A 22,657-nucleotide genomic window follows, 5' to 3' on the forward strand; every position below is an offset into this window, starting at 1 on the left:
TCACGTGCTGTTGACGCAGTAATAGCATAGATAGCAGTAATAGCATAGATAGTAGAGGGGGCCCCTCTACTATCTATGGTAATAGCTAATTACCGTGATGTCATATTCGACAAAGGGACGAATAGAGGGATAGTCCCAACTATTTCTTGGAACGTTTTGCAATTAGCCTATCATATTACAACATTCGTTGAATAAATTAGTTCGGAGAACAACCCCGGAGGTTATGTGTCAGGCGCACCACACCGATCAGGCGTCCTCGTGACTTCAACGAAAGAAGACTTTGCGTGAGTTGACAAGAACACTCTCATCTAGCTACAAATATTGTAAGTTATACACCCAGTGTGTACTTTTTCTTGTGTATCGTGTAGCCGTTAAACTCAACGGTATGGGTGTGGCTTAACTATTTCTCAGCATCATTATTGCGGACCGGCCCACTAGCTAGAGCTCGCACTAAGGGCCTCCCGACCTTTGATGCCTGAGCACACCAGTTCCTGTTCCTACAACAGAGACATACACCTAAACTCCTACTGCTATACTGGTTATTTGTGTCATAATTATGCACCTATCAATGTTAAGCCCCACTCCCCGCAGTACGGGGATAAATTGTTAGGTCAAATACCCAACCCTAAGACATGGCAATAAGAAAGGATTTGACACAGAGCTTCAGTTTTATTACATGCCACAAGTCAAGGCTTCTTCGTACTTCATTCAAATTCTCCACCCTCAGGGACGTGGAATAAGTAACAAAGTGTGGTATCATTGTTTCATTCACAAGAATATATACACCTGGTTAGTGCTAGAAGATATGTGTCACATAGAATTATATAATGTCCACCTCGAAACCTAGGGTCTTACAAACTACATTACCTTAATGCTTATAAGAAGCACGATCTGTATATCGAATGTTAACTGCTTTTGTATTGCAGGCTCATGTGTAAATCTCAAGCCAAAATATGCAATGTTATAAAGTAGTGCGTAAAGCACTGCCAACCTCCTCTGGGCACAAACCGGTTTCCTTATGATTACAATTGTGACCGGATCTGCGAAAACCCACCACAATCATATATTTTTTAATTTTAAATATTTATAATCTACATAGCCAAGTGTATCCTTTGGCAAAGTTTTCAGCCTCATATGCCAATAACTTTAGGAGGTACAGCCCTACAAAGTAGCAGTAACGGGAAGATCAATGTGTACAGTAAGTATAGGAAAAATGAATTACAGATGCTTACTAAAATGATTGTAACAAACGAACGGAATGTTATACAGAGTCGAAATGTGCACCATCGTGTTCACCATGAATAGGTGAATTGATTACTGGGTATGTTTGTCCTTGTATGTTGTTTCTTCACTGCATAAAAAGGAAAAAGTTGTGAAGAAAAATTAATCATGTGATCACTTAGATGTGACGGAAACAAATGCCAATAATTTGCGTGTCGTTTGGTCTACTACAAAAGAAACAAAGAGTTTCCAACTCCTCTTGAGTAGGCAAATAAGATGATATCCAGGGTTTTATTGTTACTTCCTTTCTTCACTAAGGAAAAGGCATTCATAAAAATTTACGGAACTTTTTCAATAGTACGCAAGTATTTCACCCATTGCATTCATGCTTTATACTGTAAATTTAGGCTTGCATGATTGTGTCGGGTTTTCGCAGATCCGGTCACAATTTCAATGGAAAGTCTCATTCCAAAAAAATTTCCTGTGTTATAATCCAGTCTTTCCAGTTTTGTTTGTATTGAAGCTGGGTTGACACTGACATGCACAAACTGTCAGTAAACCTGAGAAAACTTTTCTTTTGACTTTAAGGAATGATATGTTTGAAAATAATATTAATGTCAAACTTCTGTGCCTGTTTGTAGATGCGGTGAATCATGGATGAAAGGTTAGCATTGTTTATGATTATAGTGTACCAGTAAAATATGCAGGCTTATTTTATGCGTAGCTATACTTAAACCTACTGCACGCAGTATTAAATATCACTATATTTTAGACAAGAGCCTGTTGAAGAAGAAAAGACAGCTGATCAAGAAGGTAATTCAATTATTATTTGAGTAACTTAGTAATGAGTGCTATTAAATATTTTTTGTATGCATCAGGGTTGTAAGTAGGACACTGACCCGAATAGTAATTTGGATTACTTAGAAACAGAGGCTTTCACCAAGAGCTAGATTCATGATGTAGATAGCAGCTGGCATACTTTTGGGTATATTAATGTCCACAAGTCATAAGCACTGCTGCTACATACAGTCTATTACAAGCTATAAGGATTGTCTGCTGGAGGAAGTAGTAAACCAACCATTGATGAGTACATGTAGCTTCACACTACAGCAACCCAGAAATGAGCATGGCTACCTACTGTAGCTTAACGCCATACTAGCTCCGTACATTACTTTTAGTGGCAATATTGTGGATTCCCACAGCCAATGGCATGTGATTCTGATATGTGGGTGTGGCTACATATCCATACAAATAGTAAAACACATCCCTGGTGTGACTCCATGCATTACAGTATGCACAGCTGTACTTCGTTCAATACGATTATGCTTATGGACGTATGATCACGCATGACCTCATCTGGGTCAGACCCAGATATTAGTGGATGAGGCCACTTGACCCAGACAAAAATCTAGTGACCCAAACTATCGGATGACCTGACCTACTTACAATGCTGGTATGCAAGCTTAACCATTTCCTTATAATTATTCATTTGGCAATGTATTTTGGTTGTATAGGACCAGAGTGTGCAAGGTATTGCTGCATGGCATTATTAATACTTTTTCCTCCTTACTGGTTGTATCGACTTGTTCGTGGAATATACTTGAGTATTAGGTAAGTATGTAACCTTGTTCTTTTGCTGCCATACCATTTTAATTACACAACTGTTTGTTGTACTTTTGCCATTAAATATAAAAACAGAAATAATATGCAACAGCAACAGTATAATTATGTGCTTCCCGTGTCTTAACAGATAATTGATGTGCTATATATTCTGTTGCATTATATCAGAAGAAGTTGACATGAAAGGGCTGACCAAATTATAGAATTTCTGGCATCGAGGGTCTGGGGAGCTACTGTAACAGTATTCCCCAAGAAACTTTATCCATTTTAGTTTCATAATTTATTTTTCAGGTACATCTGTTATAGGTAGAAGCATTGCAGTGAACACACCAGCTTATCTAGCTTTCAGTATTCGTAATAGAGTATTTGCAATCAATAAAGTTTTTTCATTGCCGTGTGTAGCTATGGTACCGCTCAAATGTAACATTGTCTCATGAGAGTGAAAGCAATTAAAACTCTAGGGCATGGCACCTGTTTCCCTCATGAGTATTCATCCCAAAAGAAATGGGATGAATATTTGCAAGTGAAATGGGTGCCACATCCTTTAATTAGCAAGTTTTTTAATTGTTCGCACTCTCGCGAGACGACATTACATTGCAGTACCATACCTGTGTAAGCAGTGCACAACAGCCTTTAGCTACTCATGAACACTTGGTACAGTGAGGAGATGCATACTTCCCATTGACAGATAAGTGGTTAAATTCCACTAAGGGTAGATTTATTTTTGTTCTATGACTGTGTTTAGGAACATGTTTCTATGAAGTGCTTTGACTGCTCTATTAGGGTATTTGAATGTTATATTAGAGTATGCAGGTCTTCACAGTTTTCACCTCATTCTAAGGAATGTAATTTCCATGGAGGCCTGCAGGAGGAAGGCTTTAACTCCTTGTCCCCCTATCCCCTCCCACGTCCACAACCTATAACTCGTGTGTGTGTGTGTGTGTGCGTGTGCACATCTGGTGAACATATAGTGTTAGTGGCTATATTATATTACAAGTGTACAGAATGAAGTACAATGTAGCTTGTGTCAAATGTGCTAGCATAATAATAAGCATAATAGATGAGAGTGCTAGACTTCAATGCCAGTGAAATGTATGTACAGAATATACATTCAATGGACATGCAAAAGTTTATGATAAACAAGTTGATATTAAAACCCAGGTGCCTAGCTGGTACTAATAGTTAATATTGATAATTCATTATTATTTTGTTTAGCAATTGCTACGATTGGTTACATAAAGATTAATCAGATGTTTGAATTGGTTATAATGAAGTTCACAATAAACAATACAGTTTAACTACTGTACATTTTAAATACTTGCACAAAAAGTGCCTTCTTAAGGTGTTTTATGCTTTCTCTATTGTGTTTTCATAAGCAAGTTCTTAAGGCAGTACCATGCAATGGCTGCATTTTTAGTACAGAATGTTTTGGTATGGGTCATTTCCACCTTTCAAGTTAAAGCAATTTATGGAGCACAGCCCAGCTTTTCAAAACAGGAACAGCTGTAATAATCTTCTCTGGTGTTAATTTTTTATTTTGGTGTGGTATTGTATAGTGAGTTACAGTACAGTGTAACTGGTGTACAAAGCTGACCATAAGCTGGATTAGTGGCTTTTAGTGGCTTGCATAATACAAACAGAAGTAATGTAATGTCCATGCAAGCTGGAATAAGGGGTCTAGCATTTAAAATAGTAAGGAGTTTTAAATGTTGTGAAATCAAAGGTAATAATTACATCGCAATGCTGCCAATATTAAATTTTAAAACTACTTACCATTGACATCAATGCAGCCGTTTCTTGGCAGCCAATGTTTTGCACCTTTTCACCTGTACTATTTTTAAGGCTGCATCCTTTTCTGGCATGAGCATAAAGATTTATAAACCTTGTTTGCCAGTATAAATTGTAGCTATGAAGAAGAGGATGAAAGTCATGAAAGCACGGGTAAATCAGATAGACCAGAAGAATGGGTGGAGACCAAAGATCACCCTTCTAATGGACCAGTGGAAAATGATGGAGATCACCCTTCTGATGGTAAGCTTAGGGGTGGTCTATTGTATACACTGCTACACATGTGTTAACTTTACATCTCTTAGCCATCTGCAAAATCAAAATTTTCATGCGTATGTAGTTCTGTGATCCCTTCTAGGCCTGAGCCTATTATGCTCAAAATTTTACCTATTATTCTTTCCAGAATTTCCCAAAATTTCTCCTATTATTCTATTTTTTATTCTTGTATCTAGCTTATTATTATATAGTTATACAATGGCCACGAGTGCTCTGCCTGATATAAACGCACGAGCCTGAGGGCCGTTAGGCCCGAAGGCAAGTGCATTTATACAGGCAGAGCACGAGTGCACGTTGTATAACTGTTATGTACCACTCACCTAATAGGTGGGGAGAGTCTCACAAGACAGCTGTAACACTTATAAAGGCCAGGTTTCTAACATCGATTGTGGGTAACCAAGCCGGATGTTGCGATGACGTTCCCCCTGCAGTATTGCAGCCACCTGAGATATTGAAAGCTAGTACGCTATGGGTTATATCACTAACCTGCATTCGCTGTTCGACTCTCATTATGTAGTGCTCAACATGCCAGCGTGATCACTCAATCGCCATATAGACTAAGCGCCAGACTAATCGCCATAGTGATTCCCTCGAGCGAAAAAAAGTAGCTAAATAGACGTTTTAAGTAAACAAAACCCAACTACTAAACGCTACTAGTCTAATTCTTACTATTCACACTGGCTAAACTCGAATCTGGTGGCATGACAAAACTGGTTACCACAATCAAACGTAAAGGTTAGTATTATTTAGAATATATTTGTTTTATTGAGTCATTGTTGAAGTGGACTACAGTTTAATCTGGGCTAAGATGGCACCAGACTAGTAAGGTGTATAAGTACGTTTATATATATGTAGACTAGAGTTGTGGCCACCCGTGTTGGCTTTTTCGATCGCCATTGGCTGCTTGTAAACATTATACGTATTGGTGACGTTATGGCCCACAATCGACCTTTACATGTCAGGCTATAAAAGAATTCGAGTGATCTGTGAAGTGTCCTTCCACCTATTAGGTGAGGTGTCGTAGTGGTCTTCACCACCGGCACTTGTGCTATGCTGCATAAAACCGCAGCCAGTGCAATATCTGTATATTGCACTGCGGTCGGTGCATTATAACTTATAATGCACTCATTGTGGTCTACAAAACCGCAACCAGTGTGTTATAAGTTATAATGCACTCGCTGCGGTCTGCAGCAGTGAAATATACAAATCATGGCACTGGCGGTGCCTTTGAACTGCCCACGCAGAGTGGTACATTCCATAATAATGCTCATTTTAGCTTCTGTGGCTAGTCACTTAGTTTTCAAGATGCTGCTATAAGTAGTTTTGCCAGAATCAGTAGCCAAAAATGAAGCATTTTTCTAACTATAAATAGTTACAACAGATTTAGAATATCTGCAGTAATAAATTCAAGTATTTTCAATAATATTATTAGTGTATTAAAAGCTGTAGCTATATATAGCTACGTGCTATACAATAATGATATCAATATGTTCAAATTGTTGAAGAAGATACACTGGTATAAGATGCACAAGTTTCAGAATAGCGCAGTTAAATCCCTGATGCTGACTGAAGATTGTATAGATGAAACGATCTGACCGCTCTATTAGAGTATTTGAGCGTTCTATTAGAGTATATCGATCTTTTAGAGGCTTTTCAGCCAACACTCGTAGAATAATGCCCACTATATATCATTCTTAGTAACTTAACTCTTTCTTCTAGCTAATCAAGAATAAACATGCCCCTTACTTCCACCGATTATTCCCGTGAACGTCCGATAATTCTAAACTTATGCCTGGAACCATCCTATTATTCTGGAATTATTCTCACGAAATTGGTGACCTATTATTCTGAAGATTATGCCGGCATAATAGGTGCAGGCCTAATCCCTTCTCCAAATGGAATGATCCTTATGCTGCTAATCCCCTGCACCTTCGCCACCCCAGAGCTGGATCACCTTGCTAAATGTACAGTTTATTCTAGGACTGTATGACAATAAAAAAAAACATGTTTTTTGATAACAAAATCATTTTATCAATGTTAAATGATACAATATACTGAGCCAAAACCTGACTAATTTACATCATTATAAATGCCATTGAAATACACTGGACAAAGATAAAAATGCATAATGCATAATACAGAATTTTACATATGAATTCAGTTGACAATGATGAAGACTCAAATTGAAATAATAATTATAAAGTATGCCATTGTATTTGCTTTTTCACAGAGAGTAAGAATATCTTTGTTTCATTTTTGTGCCACGAAGCAAATGTGAGTTATGTGTGTTTATTAACATTCCGGTATAAAGTAACTTTATCATCTCTGTTTCTAAGCTTGAACAGCTTTTTTGCTTTATAGCATGGGTGGGTATACGTAGGTAGGCCTGTGTCAAATATGCCAGCATAATAAAAAGCACAATAGGCTGGAGTGCTATGCCAGCATAATGCTGGCATATTAGTTGGGCAATTCAATCTATGGAGTTTATTTCCATGAAAATAGATTGATACCCCCTAATAGAGCAGTCAGTGGAAACTCTCAAATACATTGTACATAACTCCTTAGATCGACACCTATAATAGAAGTCATTTTATAGTGAAATACTCTAATAGAGCATTCACTAATTAAAATGTTCCATGATATTTTTCACAAAAATGTTGCCAACTTCACAGATATAATAGGAACACTATAATGGGTGAAATTTTTTGGAAATTCATAAAAGTGTTTAGGGAGAAAATTTGAGCATATTTGTCTCAGGCCTATACGTAGGTCTAAAACTTACCTTAATAAATACCCCAGTTCATGGTGAAAACATGACACATGTCCCAACTCTGTAGCCTGTTGTACTCGTGATTCATGATTGATTAAAAGACTACCTGTAATTTATTTATTAAAATTGGCACTGTACAAATCAGTTGCTTTACTCTGCTTGCTGTCTGTTGCTATAAGTACAAAACTATTCACCAAATAAGGCTGAAAAATTTGGTTTTTATCTCTAGATATAAGATGAAGTTTGAGAGGATCTCAAACTGGTTGATTTTTTGCTCAGTGGGTCACATATATAATAAACGGCCAATCACACAGGCTGACACTAAGATGTTTTTTTCTTTGCACCAAATTGATCTATTGCTTGTTAATAGGGACCCGCTGATTATGCTGGCATAGTTATGAGAAAAATAGATGCCTGAAAGCATTGAGCATAATGCTAGCATAATAGAAAGAATATTTGAACCACACTACAAATCCTTGATTGTCAAAATACATAATATATCACAGAAAAAGATTGATATACTCTAATGGAACAGTCAATAACTCTAATAGAACAATCAGGTAGCTGACTGTTCTATTAGAGTATATCAATCTTTTCTGTCACATGTATTATGAAGAGTAAAGATGTGCTTCAGCCACTTATTATGTGCCCGTAACTGCAAATTTATTAGCAAAACAAAATGAGGCATAAAGTTTCAGCATAATTTGAGCATAATAGGTAAAATTTTGAACATAATAGGTGGGTCCCTACTTGTTAATCAGTGTAGTGATAATATGATAAACTATAACAGTATGTACTATGCTCGCATTTTGTAGATTATGACTGTAATCACACTGTCACCTGCTCTTTTTCAGGTCAAAATGATCAATGGGTTTCACCACCTCCTTACAAAGTTATTGTAAGTTTGAGCTAGTAATCTCTGTATAACCATGCGTGCATATAATTAATTGGACCAGGTGTGACAATGAGTTATTAAAGTGTGTTGCAGGGGTTTTAGGAAACCCCTTCATGCACTAACTACGGTTTATGTAGTTCCCAAAATCATGGGTTCAAACACATCATAAAATATTATCTTAGCTAAACAATGGTTATTTAGTGTTGTTCTAAACCATATCATCACAATACTCTAATAAACCAGTAGACCAACATTTACTACTCTAATAGAACAGTCACTTAGCTGCAGTGGAAGTCCCTTTTCAATCTTCCTGCATATAGGCCCTTTGTGATATAGAGAAATAATGTGTGCATCTGCATACAGATAATCATTACATTCATACAGTATACAATTTAGTTATTTACTGTATTACAGTACACTGTAAGTCAAATACAGCCAAGTGAATATACATGTATGTACTGGTCATGGGTTTCTATTCCTTTAAGATTTAATTCTGGCTTCTGTAGTTTAACTGGTTTTTCTTTGCTTTTATATCACGTCGTCTGTTGTTAGCACTTCCTTGTTGCTTATATCAATTAATTAGGCCTTATATGTGACTGGATCTGGGAAATCAAATCAGCCAGGCTTGAGTGGTCTGCCTTTGTTGGTTGCTTTTCTCTGGCCCAATGGTGAACCGAACAAGTGGTCTGCAGCCTTAATGGAGTACTGGCCAACCTGAGGATGGCTGAATGTGGCTGTATAGTTCCGTGGTGTTGAATAAAAATCTGTTCTGTAAATCTCCTTTCATTTAAACTAGCTGTGAGACCTGAATAGCCCATAATTTGGCCTAATTCTTTCCTATGCAGGTTCGTCTTTCATTCAGTAAGTAGTCTCTTTCCCTTTTCTCTCCCTGTGCACCACTCCTATTGCAGCTCACCTGATATGGTCAACCTTGCATTAAAACTATATAAATGGTGTTGGTTGCTGGTACAGTGGATGCTCTGGAAGGTACGTAAGGAATTGGTGTGAAATGTTTGAAAATTTGGTACACATAGCTTCAACCATTAGCAAGCTCCAACACATTAAGTGTTTAAAAGTAACATTTCTCAAATGCTTTTAAATAGGAGATAAGACCATTATTTTTCCCAGATGCTGTCACATATGTGACTGGATCTGCGAAAACCTTACACAATCGTGAATTCCGGTTTATAAAATATTTATAATTAGCCAAGTACATGCTCTGGCAACTTGACAGAGATTCAATGCAATTTTCTACTGAATGACTGACTAACAGGTAAATGACCAATGCCATCAGGCAACTGTATCACAAACCTAAGCTACTGTTTGATTTTTACAACTAAACATTGTTTGGGCCTGAGAATTGCCCATTCTGTTTCGAATTTATCCAATGAATCATAATGATAAAAGTACTTAACAAATTAATGAGGGTTACTTGCTCCTGAAGTAATATTAGGTGCATTTTATTTTTACTTAAGCTATGGTTGTATTGGCAGCCAATCTGTGACAAAAGTGTAGCCCTCTCCCTCAAAATGAAAGCCAGGGTAATAAAATTGTAAACTCAAACTTATCAAAGATGATGGCCAAGAAATGGCTGCAATGAAGTTAATATCAGCATACGTAGCCAGGTTTATTATCACTGACATCTTTCTTGTCAACCACATTAATTGATTTTTAAACAATAACTTTTAAATGATGCATACTTCATTACAGTTTGACTGTTTTTCATACATTACTTACGTATACTCATCATTATTTAGGGAATTGAAAATCATGGTAGTACATGCTTCGCTTCCTCCATGCTTCAGGTACATACAACTGTGTTACATGGTAATGTGCATGAATTGTATAAATACTTTGCAGGCAATCAATCAAACTGAAGAGCTGCATTACTTGTATGTCTTAAGAAACTACCGAAAGCTTTATTTGACTCCCAGCAACTCAGAAAGTGTAAGTAACAGTAAACATGTATACTCACATTTTGTAAGCACAATGTAAGAATGCTGAATTATGTCAGAAGATTTGGAGAAATAAGTAAAATAAACTGATGCTTTGTAGCAATAACAATCTAAAATAATTATAATTGTCATGTGTAACAGTTACACCATGTTAGATGAATAGATTCTAAGAGAAGTCATTATGTAGCCACAGAATATAATTACTTATCTAACAAGATGATCAGAATTATTAATCAGCTAAGAGTAGCTTTAGTATAACAGTCAAGCAACATCTCTGCATTAATCGTAAATGGCTGCGAATTAAATGGTTTAATTTTAAACTTGTTATTGATGTTATTGATCACCCTACTGCATCAGCAACATTCAGCACCCATTAATGGTAGTATGCACCAATAAAAATAGTATTTTAGTTCCAACTGTTGTGGCTTTTTTGCACATGCCTAGACTGAATTTTGCTGGAGAATAAGTCACGATGGATTTGAGAATTTTGCACTTAGTAGAGTTTTAATATCAAAATCTCACTGTGTTTTCCAGGTTTTAGCTTTCTCACCAAGCATAGTGCAATTTCATCAGGATAGCAATCAATTGCAATTACCATTACTATGACTATGATTGTGATTACAATTATAGTATTGATATATTTGATTAAATTATGATTAGTAATTCAATTACAATCACGATTACATTGTGTGGGTGCATGGGTGTGTGGTATAAAAGCTATGCATGTTCAAGGGCTTTAGCCTGCTTATACAAGTTCACAATCTATAAATTTTACAAATATGTGTGTAATGCATGTCTCTCCAAGCACAAAATTAATGATAGTTACAGCTATCACCACAGATTCTACATGGCATGAAAAATGAATACATTAACTCATGAAAGTAATCATGATTAACTCTTTCACCGCTTCAACCGGATTTATCTGGTTTGACGTTATAAAAGGTGCTTCGAGTACAATTCTAATGCGTTACCACTTCTATTATGCGTTTTATAGTACGATGCACTTACCCTGAAATGCGCACGCCCACAGCGGTCCCGTTTCTGGGATAACCAAATCCTTCGCGCACTATTGCGGGTTTGTTACGTAATACTGCAAAGTTTTTCTTATTAGAAAAGACGACTATCATGTATCCTCATGTGGATAGTCATGTTTTGAAGTCCACTGGATTGTTATTGATAGGCTAAGACAGCCAAGGATCACCGTCGGTTGTTTTTCAGAAGTGTGGCGTGATTCGCTCGTGTACGCATACACATGTGTGATACAAGATTTGGGATAAATCTCGAAGAAACCAGCCGAAGAAACAATCACTCAGTAAGGAGACTGTTTAGAATAGTTGTATGGACTGTAATACTTACCTGTAGCAACTTTATTTGTAACTAACTACTTATTTCAGCTGCTTTTACCGTATTTTCAGCTTTGTTGTCTTGTAATTACTTAGCGGTTTTATTTACGTAAACAAAAACAGCCTAATCGAGGTCCTTAGTCTATAACGATTACTTTGAGGTATGGTAACTAAGTACTATAGTGTACAGTTAAGCTTGTATAGCACGATTTGTAGCAGACTATACAGTGTATGGTCCCCCAGAAAATTCAGCGGTAAAAGGGATAATTTTATATAATTATTAAATTAAGGCATACATTATGCTCCATCTTTTCTGTAGTACATACATACGTATGTCATGTGGTCCAAGAAGCCAGCATGTCACGTCTTATCCACATACCAATTTTCAGCAGCAGTTTACCCTGTAGGTGTAACAACATTTGGGTGTTAAATTTTACACAAATAATTGTAACTCTGTGATTGTTTATCATAGTTAGTAACAAGATTCATCTTTAAAGCTGCCTTAAAATGTCAAAGCAATCAGTTGTGTTTTTCTACGTAATGTGTAAAAATTACACTACTGTTCTTCCTGTCAGTAACACACTATTTTTATTGAACCTGAAATCTTTTGTGGTTAGAAAGAAATTGAGATAAATACAGATCGGGAAGTATTCGAAATTTCGTAGTTGTCTTTACCAATGAAAATAAATTACATAAATATTTTTGCTTGTGAATATTTTCTATGTGTGAAATATTTTTTGGTGATTTTTTTCGTATTACACAGGTCGAAACACTTGAGAAATAAGTACACTTTTGGAGAAGAAAGAACGGCCTACAAGGTTCCAGAATAAGTTTGCATGCCACTGTACATAGCTGCAAATATAGAGTAGTTGAGGCTGGCCTACTGTAGCTCCATCACAGGAATTTATTACAATTACACATTCATTGTACAACAGGTACTCATATAACATTGTTGTCGTACCTTGATCAACCTTTATTGTATCTTGCACGCTAGCTTATTTCTGGCACACATTAGAGCACACAAAATACATGCTAGCTTCTAATCCTGACCAGCGGTGTGCTGACCACAGATACAGCATCAAACATGTTATTTACTGGTAAAATATTTGAATTGTCCTTGATAATATAACACATTGAATTTATATTATGAAAATTTCCAGATTTATGGTATCATGAAGATACAGTGAAAAACCAGCAGTGTGTAAAAATCACACAGTCAAGTTGCTATTGAAAATATTGGTTACTTGGCATGCCTACTAGACAAAAATCCCAAACCTTCACGATCCCTACTATACAGTACTACCACACTGTATGTAATATCTTAATAATCACTTCTAGTAATGATTGATCAATAATAAAATCGTACTATAACAGCTTTATAAGCAGTTGATCCTATTAATTATACATATTGTCATCTGTTTCTGTTAGGTTTTGGTTGTGGCTGAGCCAAGTAAAGTATCTGAAGCACTGAAGGAGTTGTTTTGTCAATTCAAGAATAATGCTTACGTGGATCCACAGCATTTGCTTAAACAACTGGGCAGTAGGTATGTGTGTACAAAAAAGTTAACACCATAATATGACCGGATCTACGAAAAGGGGTCTTATAGCCTTTCCAAATTTCCACGTGTGATATGTCATAACTCATCATGTGTTTACACTATTGTCTTAAAATTACATCTAAGAATAGTGCTATGGTAGGAGTGTAAAGTGACCAAATTTCAGGCTGGTACCATACTCACAAGTCAAGTTATAGTACATGCAATTGGAGCTATAAGACCCCTTTTTGCAGTTCCGGTCACATAATTATATGGTTGCGTTCAAGTGTAATGGACACACCTATCCACAAGGTTTAAATTACTACTTGTCCAAGCAATTACTAAAATAGCAACAATAGCTGTACAGTTTAATGGTGTGAATGCTGTGTAAAGTGTACCAATGTTTGGTTCTCTAAGTACGTATAGCTTTAATAGTTGCATGTCCAGTACAATTGAAGGGGCCAGTGACAAAAGGGGACAAATGCCATTTGAAAATTCAGGTGATCACATAGTGGGACTATTGTGATATTTGCTAAAAATTAAATTGAGACTGCCATGAATTTTTAAACTAATTCTGTTGTTTACATTGTGACAACATTGCTAATGCAAGCCATTCTATTTTTTTAGAAAATGGAATCTAAAATGGCACATGTCTCCTTTTCCTTCAATTATTGCATTAATGGCAGAATCTTGTATATAGACATCCTCGCTTCATACAAGGAAGCCAAGAAGACAGCCATGAAGCACTACGGTCCCTGCTGGATGATATTAAAACTGAAGAAATTGAGGTAGAAATCTGGAGTGCATAATGCAAACATCGCAGATACTGTACTATGGAGACATTTTATGATTTGGTTCCTTAGGGGTCATCCATAATTTTCAGCATTTTCGCAAGCGTACAGAGCGTACGCTGGGGGGGAGGGGGTAAATCCAATACGTACGCTTTTTAATAATGTTGGTATTAGTAGCGCTATATAAAAATAATTCTAAATAATTTAGCATGCGTATTTATTTTCAGTATCAAGATGGCGGAACGGGAGTTGCAGCGCGAGTCAGAGCAGTTTCTTCTGGAACTTGCTAGGCATCCAAATAGTGTACACAAGTCACCAACTAATCAATACCAGCATTTCGTGAACGCCGTTGTTGTGACGAACGATACGAAGATGAAGAGGGCAGATGTGGTGAAGCGCGCGCAAGTGGAGTGGAAGGAGCGAGCTTTTGACAGCGAAGAACACTATGTGGCAGCACATAGTGTTGACAGTTTTGACAGCGAAAAAGCTCAAGTCTTGACAGCGAAAAAGCTCAAGTCTTCTTGAGCTTAGTTTTGACAGCTCGAAAAAGCTCAAGTCTTCTTTGTCATTCAGCAATCCCGATGAACATCTCAAGGATGGGACCAATGAAAGCTGTATGCGATGCCGTTATGTTTTTACCAGTAAAGCTGACAAGGAGCGCCACACACGCCTGATACACAGTGGAACTAGGTCACGAGAGGAATCAGAATCTACTTCACAGTCAAAGAAGTCCAAAGTTGAGATAAAATGTCCTGTTTGTGGTGAAATTTATCCCACCAGATACCAGCTTCAGAAACACCAGACCGAGAAGAATCACAAACTGGGAAGGGGAAGACCTAAAAAAAAATAAGTATAGTAGACTGTCACACAAATTCACACATGTAAATAACTTCTTGTATGATTGATCTGTCTGCATTTCCTACAGTGTAAAAGCAGCAACAATAATTCTTTTTATAAAAACAATTTCATATGTGACATACATACAACAATTCATGATCGATATCAACATTTTTAATAGTACGCTTTTAGGTGGGGGGGGAGGGGGTTATGGAAAAGAGTACTCTCTGTACTCTTGTGAAAATGCTGAAAATTATGGATGACCCCTTAATAAAAATTTCATTGAAAAGATCTCATAGTTCACTAAACTAGGTTTAAAATCCCTTGTACTTTCATACACAACATACTGTTGTAATCCATTGTATTTGCAGGTTTCAGGGCTTGAATTACATAGGTATTCCCAGGGATTAATGTGTGGTTTGATTTGCAACAATTATGCTGTAAAGATTAGGCTGACGAAAGCATCAAGTAGTATGCTGTATTGTATATTATTATAACCCGACCATCTTTTCTGTCAAGCAACTTTTTTTATCCCAGACACTAATTGAGATCGGTAACGATAATGAAACTGATGTTTATATACAAGACCAGCAATCATGAATCAACTTCATACCTCTGAGTTATGCTCTCCTTCAACGTATAACACAGTTTTTAAGGTTGAAAGAAAGGCCATGATACATCTCTCAGTTTGTTAATAACCTTATTGTTTGTGACACTGTACATAATTGTCTGCAGTATTACATAGATAGTCATCTGAGGCCTAGCATGTATTTGAAACCAGAATTTGTACAGTTCCATACCCTCGGTCACTGAGTGCTCATGCAGCATCAGCTGTAACTCTAGACAATATGGTAGGGAGGCCAATTTTCAAAAGTATAAGCTAAAGTTGTAATGCAGCACCTTCGACAAAAAAAAATGATTAGCAGTTATACGTATATAACCAGATTTGCAAAAAGGTAACTTTTCCACATATTTTACATATCATGCCAACAAACAAAAAAATTATAACAGTTGACTCCTTATACGTCTCTTTATATCACAATTTATCCAAATACTCTAGTGTCAGTCATGGAATTCAAAATGTCAGACAATCAAGTACAATAATATGAAATGTCAAAGTTCAAAAATGTGACAAGGACTCCATATGTTCATATATTTTTCAAATTCCAGTTCATTACATCTAGATAGCTAGCCTAAAGAAATGGTCAACCAAAGTTTCAGCCATAGAAGTTGAAAGCTTTGTAATGCATATTATGGCAAACCGAATGACAAATGTCGGTGTAAAGCAATGTCTATTTGTAAAAAGATTAAGCTATATGGCACTATCCTATATTGATTAGAACTTGTCTGAAGGAATTAGTCAGACAGTTAGCTGTGTATGTATCTTGTGCTAAAAGTTTAGCTTGATATTTTTAAGCATTCCTGAGATACTGTCTAATGCGTTACAAACTAACTTTTTATAGTACACTGTACAGTAGCTGTGTGACAGATGGTGACAAATATCTTCTTTCTTACCATCTAAAATACAGAAAAAAGATTTCTGATAGTTAAACCAAATGTTCTTAGTACTTTTCTGAAATTCGGTCACATATTTTGTATCATTATCTAAAGACTTACAATACATTCCATCACCTGAATAAATCACCCAATTTGTAAGCTAATTGGACTCCCATGATGTGAAATTACTATATAAGCTCATCCATATCTCCTAGTAAAAAGAAGCTTTGGATGTGAAACTTCACAGTAGGAAGGTTTAATAGTTGCTTATCCAAATGTGAAAAAAACTGAATTAAAATTTTCAATTGAGTGTTTCTACAAGTTTATATGCATGTGTGAAAGAAGGTGGTTTTCCAATAATCACGTGGTTACATTTATTCTTTTTTTTTTCATGTAAAGAAAGTTAAGAAGGAAATCAGATCACAGTTTAATGTGACAGGCAACCCCAGATCACAAGAACGTTTAAGCAAGGAAGAGAAAGCAGAATTAAAAGGTACAGTATATGCAAGTGTACAGATGTCACACAGATAATGTTTACTTCTAGGATATTTGAGAAGTGCATCAAAAGTTCCAGTTGCAGTTGGTGAAGCTGTAGGAGGTGCTACAATTAGTACCACCATATGCCATGTATGCCATAATGTAAGCTATCATTATGTAATGTACTTTATATTTTATATACCACTATTATTCTTATGTGTAGGTATTGCAAAATACAGAGCCATTTTTTGACATCTCACTGCCTATACCTATTAGCTCAGCAAACAATGTGAGTTTATCTCTTGGCTATGTGTTACATGATAAAAGTGCATAACATGCAGTATATACAAACTAATAATAAAAAATATGAATTATGGTAGTTATTATAACACAGATATGTGTGAAATTCCATGCATTGGCATGCTACCATCATCTGTTCAATGCCAGAGTAGGGATTTTCCAGCATGGCTATGTTGTAATAGCTACAATCATTCATACTATATTTTTATCACCTTCACTTTTATTGTAATTAATTACACTAGAAGAGCAGCTAGCTTTTGCAGCAATCAAATAGTTTTGTGACATGTAAAAACACTTTTCTAATGAAAGTGATGATATAGAAAATTAGTGCTTCAGTATAGTTTCCTTGTGTAAAGAATAGTCAACCAAGGAAAGGTAAAGTGCAGAAGGCAGACATTCATCGGAACCAGAAAAGGCACACGGCTCATGAGTTTGTTTCTGTGACATGAAATGGTGGCAGTGCACTGCTTTGTTTAGTCTCCAGCCTTGTGACTGTGGTCAAGCTGGCAGGCAGGTTGGCTGTGGGTTTTGCATGGTGATATTTGAAAATTCAATATTCTACCTTTTTCATGTTTTAATGCTGAATAAGATGTTAGACTATTCTGTAAAAGCGATTTTCATATTTCTATGATGAGTTTTTATGGCAGCATTTTGGCGGGCATCATTCATTTTAGAGGGAACTCCAATACTATTTTTTCTACCATAGGTATATTCTGTTTGGAAATTCTTAGAAATGGTTGTTTACTCATCCAAAGACCGATTTTGAACTACGTACTGTAAGCGCTTTACCCTGCTGGTGTGACCTTCTCCATGTGTGCCAACCATCAAGGCAATCAGAAAATAATATGTTTGTGTTTTACTGCAGCTGTTGTAAGTGTGCGTAAGAGAAAAAGGACACAGAAAAATAAAATTTATGCCAAATTTTAAAAGCTCGTATTTCTGTAATTCCTGAAGTAATTCTGCTAAAAGTTTTGTATATGGACTACTGAAGCCTGAAAGGATTTCAAAAAGCAATAATCATCCTGTTTAAAGGCAACATGGAGCTACATATGCATGAAAAAATGTGTTATTGTTCTTCCTATTAATAACATGCTGGGGTGGTGTACTGGCTTCCTGGACTGCATGACACACTAAGTGTCTTGATCATAGATGGGGGGGGGGGGGGGGCTAGGGGGATGAGGGACTCAGAATGATATCATGCTGAAGTTATCCTTCTTGCAGTGGAGCTGAAAACCATGATAAAGATCAATATACTCTAATAGAACGCTCAAATACCCTAATAGAACAGTCAAGGCCTTCATAAAAACGTGTTCCTAAATGTTGCCTATAGCAGGAATTGAACCAGGTACCTTTTACTTTAACAAATCAGTCGTAAACCAGTTTACAAATAATTGTAGCATGGCTAAGTACCTCCTTTTGGCCACACAGTCTGGCCACTAATTAGTTCAAAGACTTCAAACGAAACCAAACACCAGACCAACACAGGAAGTCACAATGCAAGGCTAATATATCAAGGACTGACAAGGAGGTAATCGCTCTGGAACGAATGAACACACAACACCGCACTCGTCTGAATGAATGGGAAGCAGTACTACCACTGGGCTGAGCCTGGTAATCTACCACACTCTGTTCGCCAACAAGTTAAGCTAACCAAGACTATTATAGTGCTGCACCACTCAACAATGAATATCAGGCACTTCAGTTACACCCGTCTAAATGATGTGAAGCAGTATAATGGCTGGAGTGATTGGCATCGATGATGGCACTTTGTGCCCATGCATAACAAACATGCTACCAATGAGTAAACTAGTTAGCAATGAATTAACTAACCATCAAGAACAGTATTTAGTGAGTAAAATCGTTCCTTAGTGCTCAGCGGTACTGTAGCCAATGTTAGAATTGCGTTCTTGTTCCTTCTGTGTTACAAATGGGCACCTTTGATCTGTGCATGCCCCATACCACAAATCAGTTAGAACACACCCATTTGGTTTGTATCTGATTTGTAAATACTCCACCCTCGGGCCTGCGGCCCTCGGGTGTTGTGTTTACAAATCAGACACAAACCTCACGGGCGTGTTACTATTACATGTAAACTGCTACTACAAACATAGAGGGTGAAACAACTGCTGTAGCAGTAAGATAAATGATATGTATATCATAATATAAAAAGTAAAATTTAATGTTTACATACGTGTAGTGTGGCTAAGTGAATAGCTACAAAAATGCTTGGATGTGTTGCTTATAAGATACTTAATAACTACACACTTGTTATTCTGTTTGTACAGAAAGCTGCAACATACCAACATTTACCACCAATGCTTGGGAATGAGATTGATCAATGTGCTGTAGATATTCTAGATCACTCTACACTTTACGTTTCTAAAAGAAAACGGAGTTCAGACCATCTACCCAACTACACTAGCTCTAAAAGACACAAAGATTTGTCTACTGTACCTAAAAATGTGCCACACAGTGAATATAAGCAATTATCCACTCCTGCATCATCACAACACACTTTTAATTATTCATCCTCAACTTTAGAAGAGAGCAAAATGCTGGCATCAAAGAAAAATCTTTCTCACAACATGATAGTGAAAGACAAAGCTGCTTTTCAGAACCATCTTGAAAGCAACCATTTCAAGTACCAAAATAAAAGCATTAACCAAGGAAAACACCTTACAGATTTGGAGCACAGCCTGATGATGTACACTGACTTGGATGTACTTGATGAAGACAACAAATTCATTTGTGCTAAATGCACTGAAAGCAACAAAAGTAAAGAACTATAGCTAAAAATGCATGGGATTATAGTGTACCTTCTTATGATCTTCTTGCACACTTGGGTTGTGTTTCAATACTAATGCAGCACTGTCCTCAGCTTTATCTTGTGCTGTAATAGTCTCTCCCTCTGGCTGTATTTTCTGTACACATTCATGGTGGAGCTTTGAGTAATAAAGTTACAGTGTAGCTGCCAAATTTCTGAAATAGGTTTCTTTACCTACTGTGAGTTCAGCGGGTATGAGATGGATACAATTTTCATTTGAAATTTATCTTAATTATTGAAATAATATAGCTCAATTTATTGCGATTGTGGAAAGAAATATAATTATATTGTACTGTGTTATTTATCCAGATTCATGAGTTCTCTGAACCATTTGTACATTATGTATACGTATGTGTTTGTAGGTGCTAGGCCTGATGCAAGTGATGATGAGGTACTAGCTCTATGCCAAGTCAGTAAACAGATCATGATACACCAACTACCACCAGTACTCATCCTACACATCAAGAGGTTCAAAATTGGTCCTTACAGTGTGACCAAAGACAGCAAGTATGTTTCATTTCCTCCCATACTGGATGTGGCTCCATACTGCACCACTGATTGTCTGGAGGTAAACACATAATAGTTGCCATGTTATAAAGCACTTTATGTCACATGACAACATGGCTCAGTAATTGTATACAGTAGTGTACTCCAGTTAATTCCCAAGTCATTCAAAAATACAACATACACTTTAATCCCCACAAAAATTCTTGCAGTTCTACTATTATTTAATTATTCAAGACAATCATAATGCCTTTTAAAATGAAGCCACAGAAGTTACTGTATTATTTTACACTCATAATTGTGCACATGCATTATAGGAGGATATTAACACAAGCTGTCACATTCACCACTACATTGAGTGATTTCTAGCTATGTGACTATGTAATGACAAATTCCGTAAAGCATAAAATTTGATTGCATTTTATAGTATGAAAAACTGATATTTTCGGTAGTATCATACATTCAGTATAATAATTTAGACTGCAGTTATGTAAAGCACAAGATATTTACACTATACTTTTGTGATCTGATTACATAGGAATGGGGTGATTCAAGCAGCAAGATCCTCTATGGCCTGTATGCTGTAGTAGTCCACCATGGCAGCACACTACACAGTGGTCACTATGTAGCCTATGTGAAGTCACGACCAGCAAAGAAGGGAAGAGCACATCATGGTGATGACCAGAGCAAAGGCAATTACGATGAAGCATTTTGTGATAAAGGACAGTGGCACTATACCAGTGATACTCATGTTCATGAGTGTCAGTTTAGTGATGTCCAGAAAAATAAAGCATACATTTTATTTTATGAGCTGTTGCCAAAAGTTTAGCTGGTACATTCTGAACTTTTTTTAGTGTGATATATCTATGGATACTGCTGTACATACTAATTATATTAAAACACGCATATTCAGTGTATATAAGTGTGTATACATAATATGTAAGCGCTTGTGTTGCTGTGATCGTTGTAGTCTTTTGTAGCAAGAGGAATCCCAAACTTTTGATGTGAATCTCAGACCTTTTCAATGATACTAAATCACTTTAACTTATGATCAGTTGTAAAAGCATTTATTTACATGCAGTTCTCACAAAACCATTCTCCAGCAACTGTAGTGAATGCCTCAAAAATAAACAGCATGTAATGGGTGCTTACCCAATTTTTGCAGACCGATTTGTTTTTAACACTCTACAAGGTAGAGTGGGATCATGCATTTTATTCTTCACCTTTTGTGTTAAAGCATAGAATTGCTTGTATTAAATGAAGTATCAATATTATGGTTAAAAGTATCTAACTAGTTTAGACAAGTGTCAATTGAGAAAAGGATTTCTTGAAATCCCTATCACTAGCCAGTAGGAACATAACTCCTTCACTGGTGGAACCCACATATCCTTGCCATTTCATATTGTGGGAACAAAGCTTGTATCAATATAACAGCCCAGTTTTAAAATTTAATGAATGAATACATCATATTGTAATAATAATAATTATGTGCACAATTCAAGAAAGCATCTCACTAAACATTGACAAACAGCAAACCTTGGTTTATTGTTTAGTTGAGTTCACCTGCAATCCATCTTCTTTAAAATTAATATAATTTAGATCACAAAAAGTGATCTGCAAAATAATGTATCCACCTACCAGAGTAAATTTAATTGTACTACAATGTAATATTAGATTCGTAGAATTGAAGCTGTTTTTAATTGACCTGCAGCTTACTGTACATCTGTGTACTTTGTGTGCCTGACTTTATACTTTTGTTGATAGTATTAGTATGGTTGTTGTTAAAGTACTTATTATGTTGTTTGAGTACTCTATTGCCTGCCCAGAGGCAGATTCAGAACTAGATTCTAGCAAGGAGAGGGACACATGTATACAGACCAAGAATGCCTAAAAAGTAGCTATGTGGTCAAGGACAAAGTTCTCTTATAGGTAGACCATCAATTTCTTGTTATTCTCACAATGAGATATTTATCCTCTACATCTATACATGTTTTGGCATACATTGCTGTATGCACACTCTCATT

At 36.4% G+C, this 22,657-nt stretch overlaps 2 protein-coding genes across 14 annotated transcripts in view; one reads left to right on the forward strand and one right to left on the reverse strand.

The window, feature by feature from the left end:
* Window positions 1-22,657, reverse strand: part of LOC136257452 (uncharacterized) — a 226,695-nt gene that overhangs the window by 123,544 nt on the left and 80,494 nt on the right. The window lies entirely within an intron of this gene.
* LOC136257668 (ubiquitin carboxyl-terminal hydrolase 16-like) lies at window positions 143-21,555 on the forward strand. 13 transcript variants are annotated; one of them, XM_066050939.1, is made up of 16 exons: window positions 143-284; window positions 1,810-1,885; window positions 1,994-2,034; window positions 2,736-2,832; window positions 4,736-4,872; window positions 8,530-8,573; window positions 10,328-10,375; window positions 10,431-10,517; window positions 13,297-13,412; window positions 14,104-14,191; window positions 16,928-17,021; window positions 17,073-17,167; window positions 17,229-17,294; window positions 19,591-20,080; window positions 20,492-20,697; window positions 21,172-21,555. In XM_066050939.1, exons 2-16 carry the CDS (start codon window positions 1,875-1,877, stop codon window positions 21,460-21,462), a joined length of 1,911 nt encoding a protein of 636 aa, XP_065907011.1. In that variant the 5' UTR covers window positions 143-284; window positions 1,810-1,874; the 3' UTR covers window positions 21,463-21,555. The 13 variants fall into 13 exon arrangements, with proteins under 13 accessions (XP_065907011.1, XP_065907008.1, XP_065907013.1 ...); XM_066050936.1 differs by having other exon boundaries at window positions 149-323; XM_066050941.1 differs by having other exon boundaries at window positions 149-323; window positions 4,748-4,872.

The sequence above is a fragment of the Dysidea avara genome, chromosome 6, assembly GCF_963678975.1.
Source record: "Dysidea avara chromosome 6, odDysAvar1.4, whole genome shotgun sequence".
Lineage (NCBI taxonomy): Eukaryota > Metazoa > Porifera > Demospongiae > Dictyoceratida > Dysideidae > Dysidea > Dysidea avara.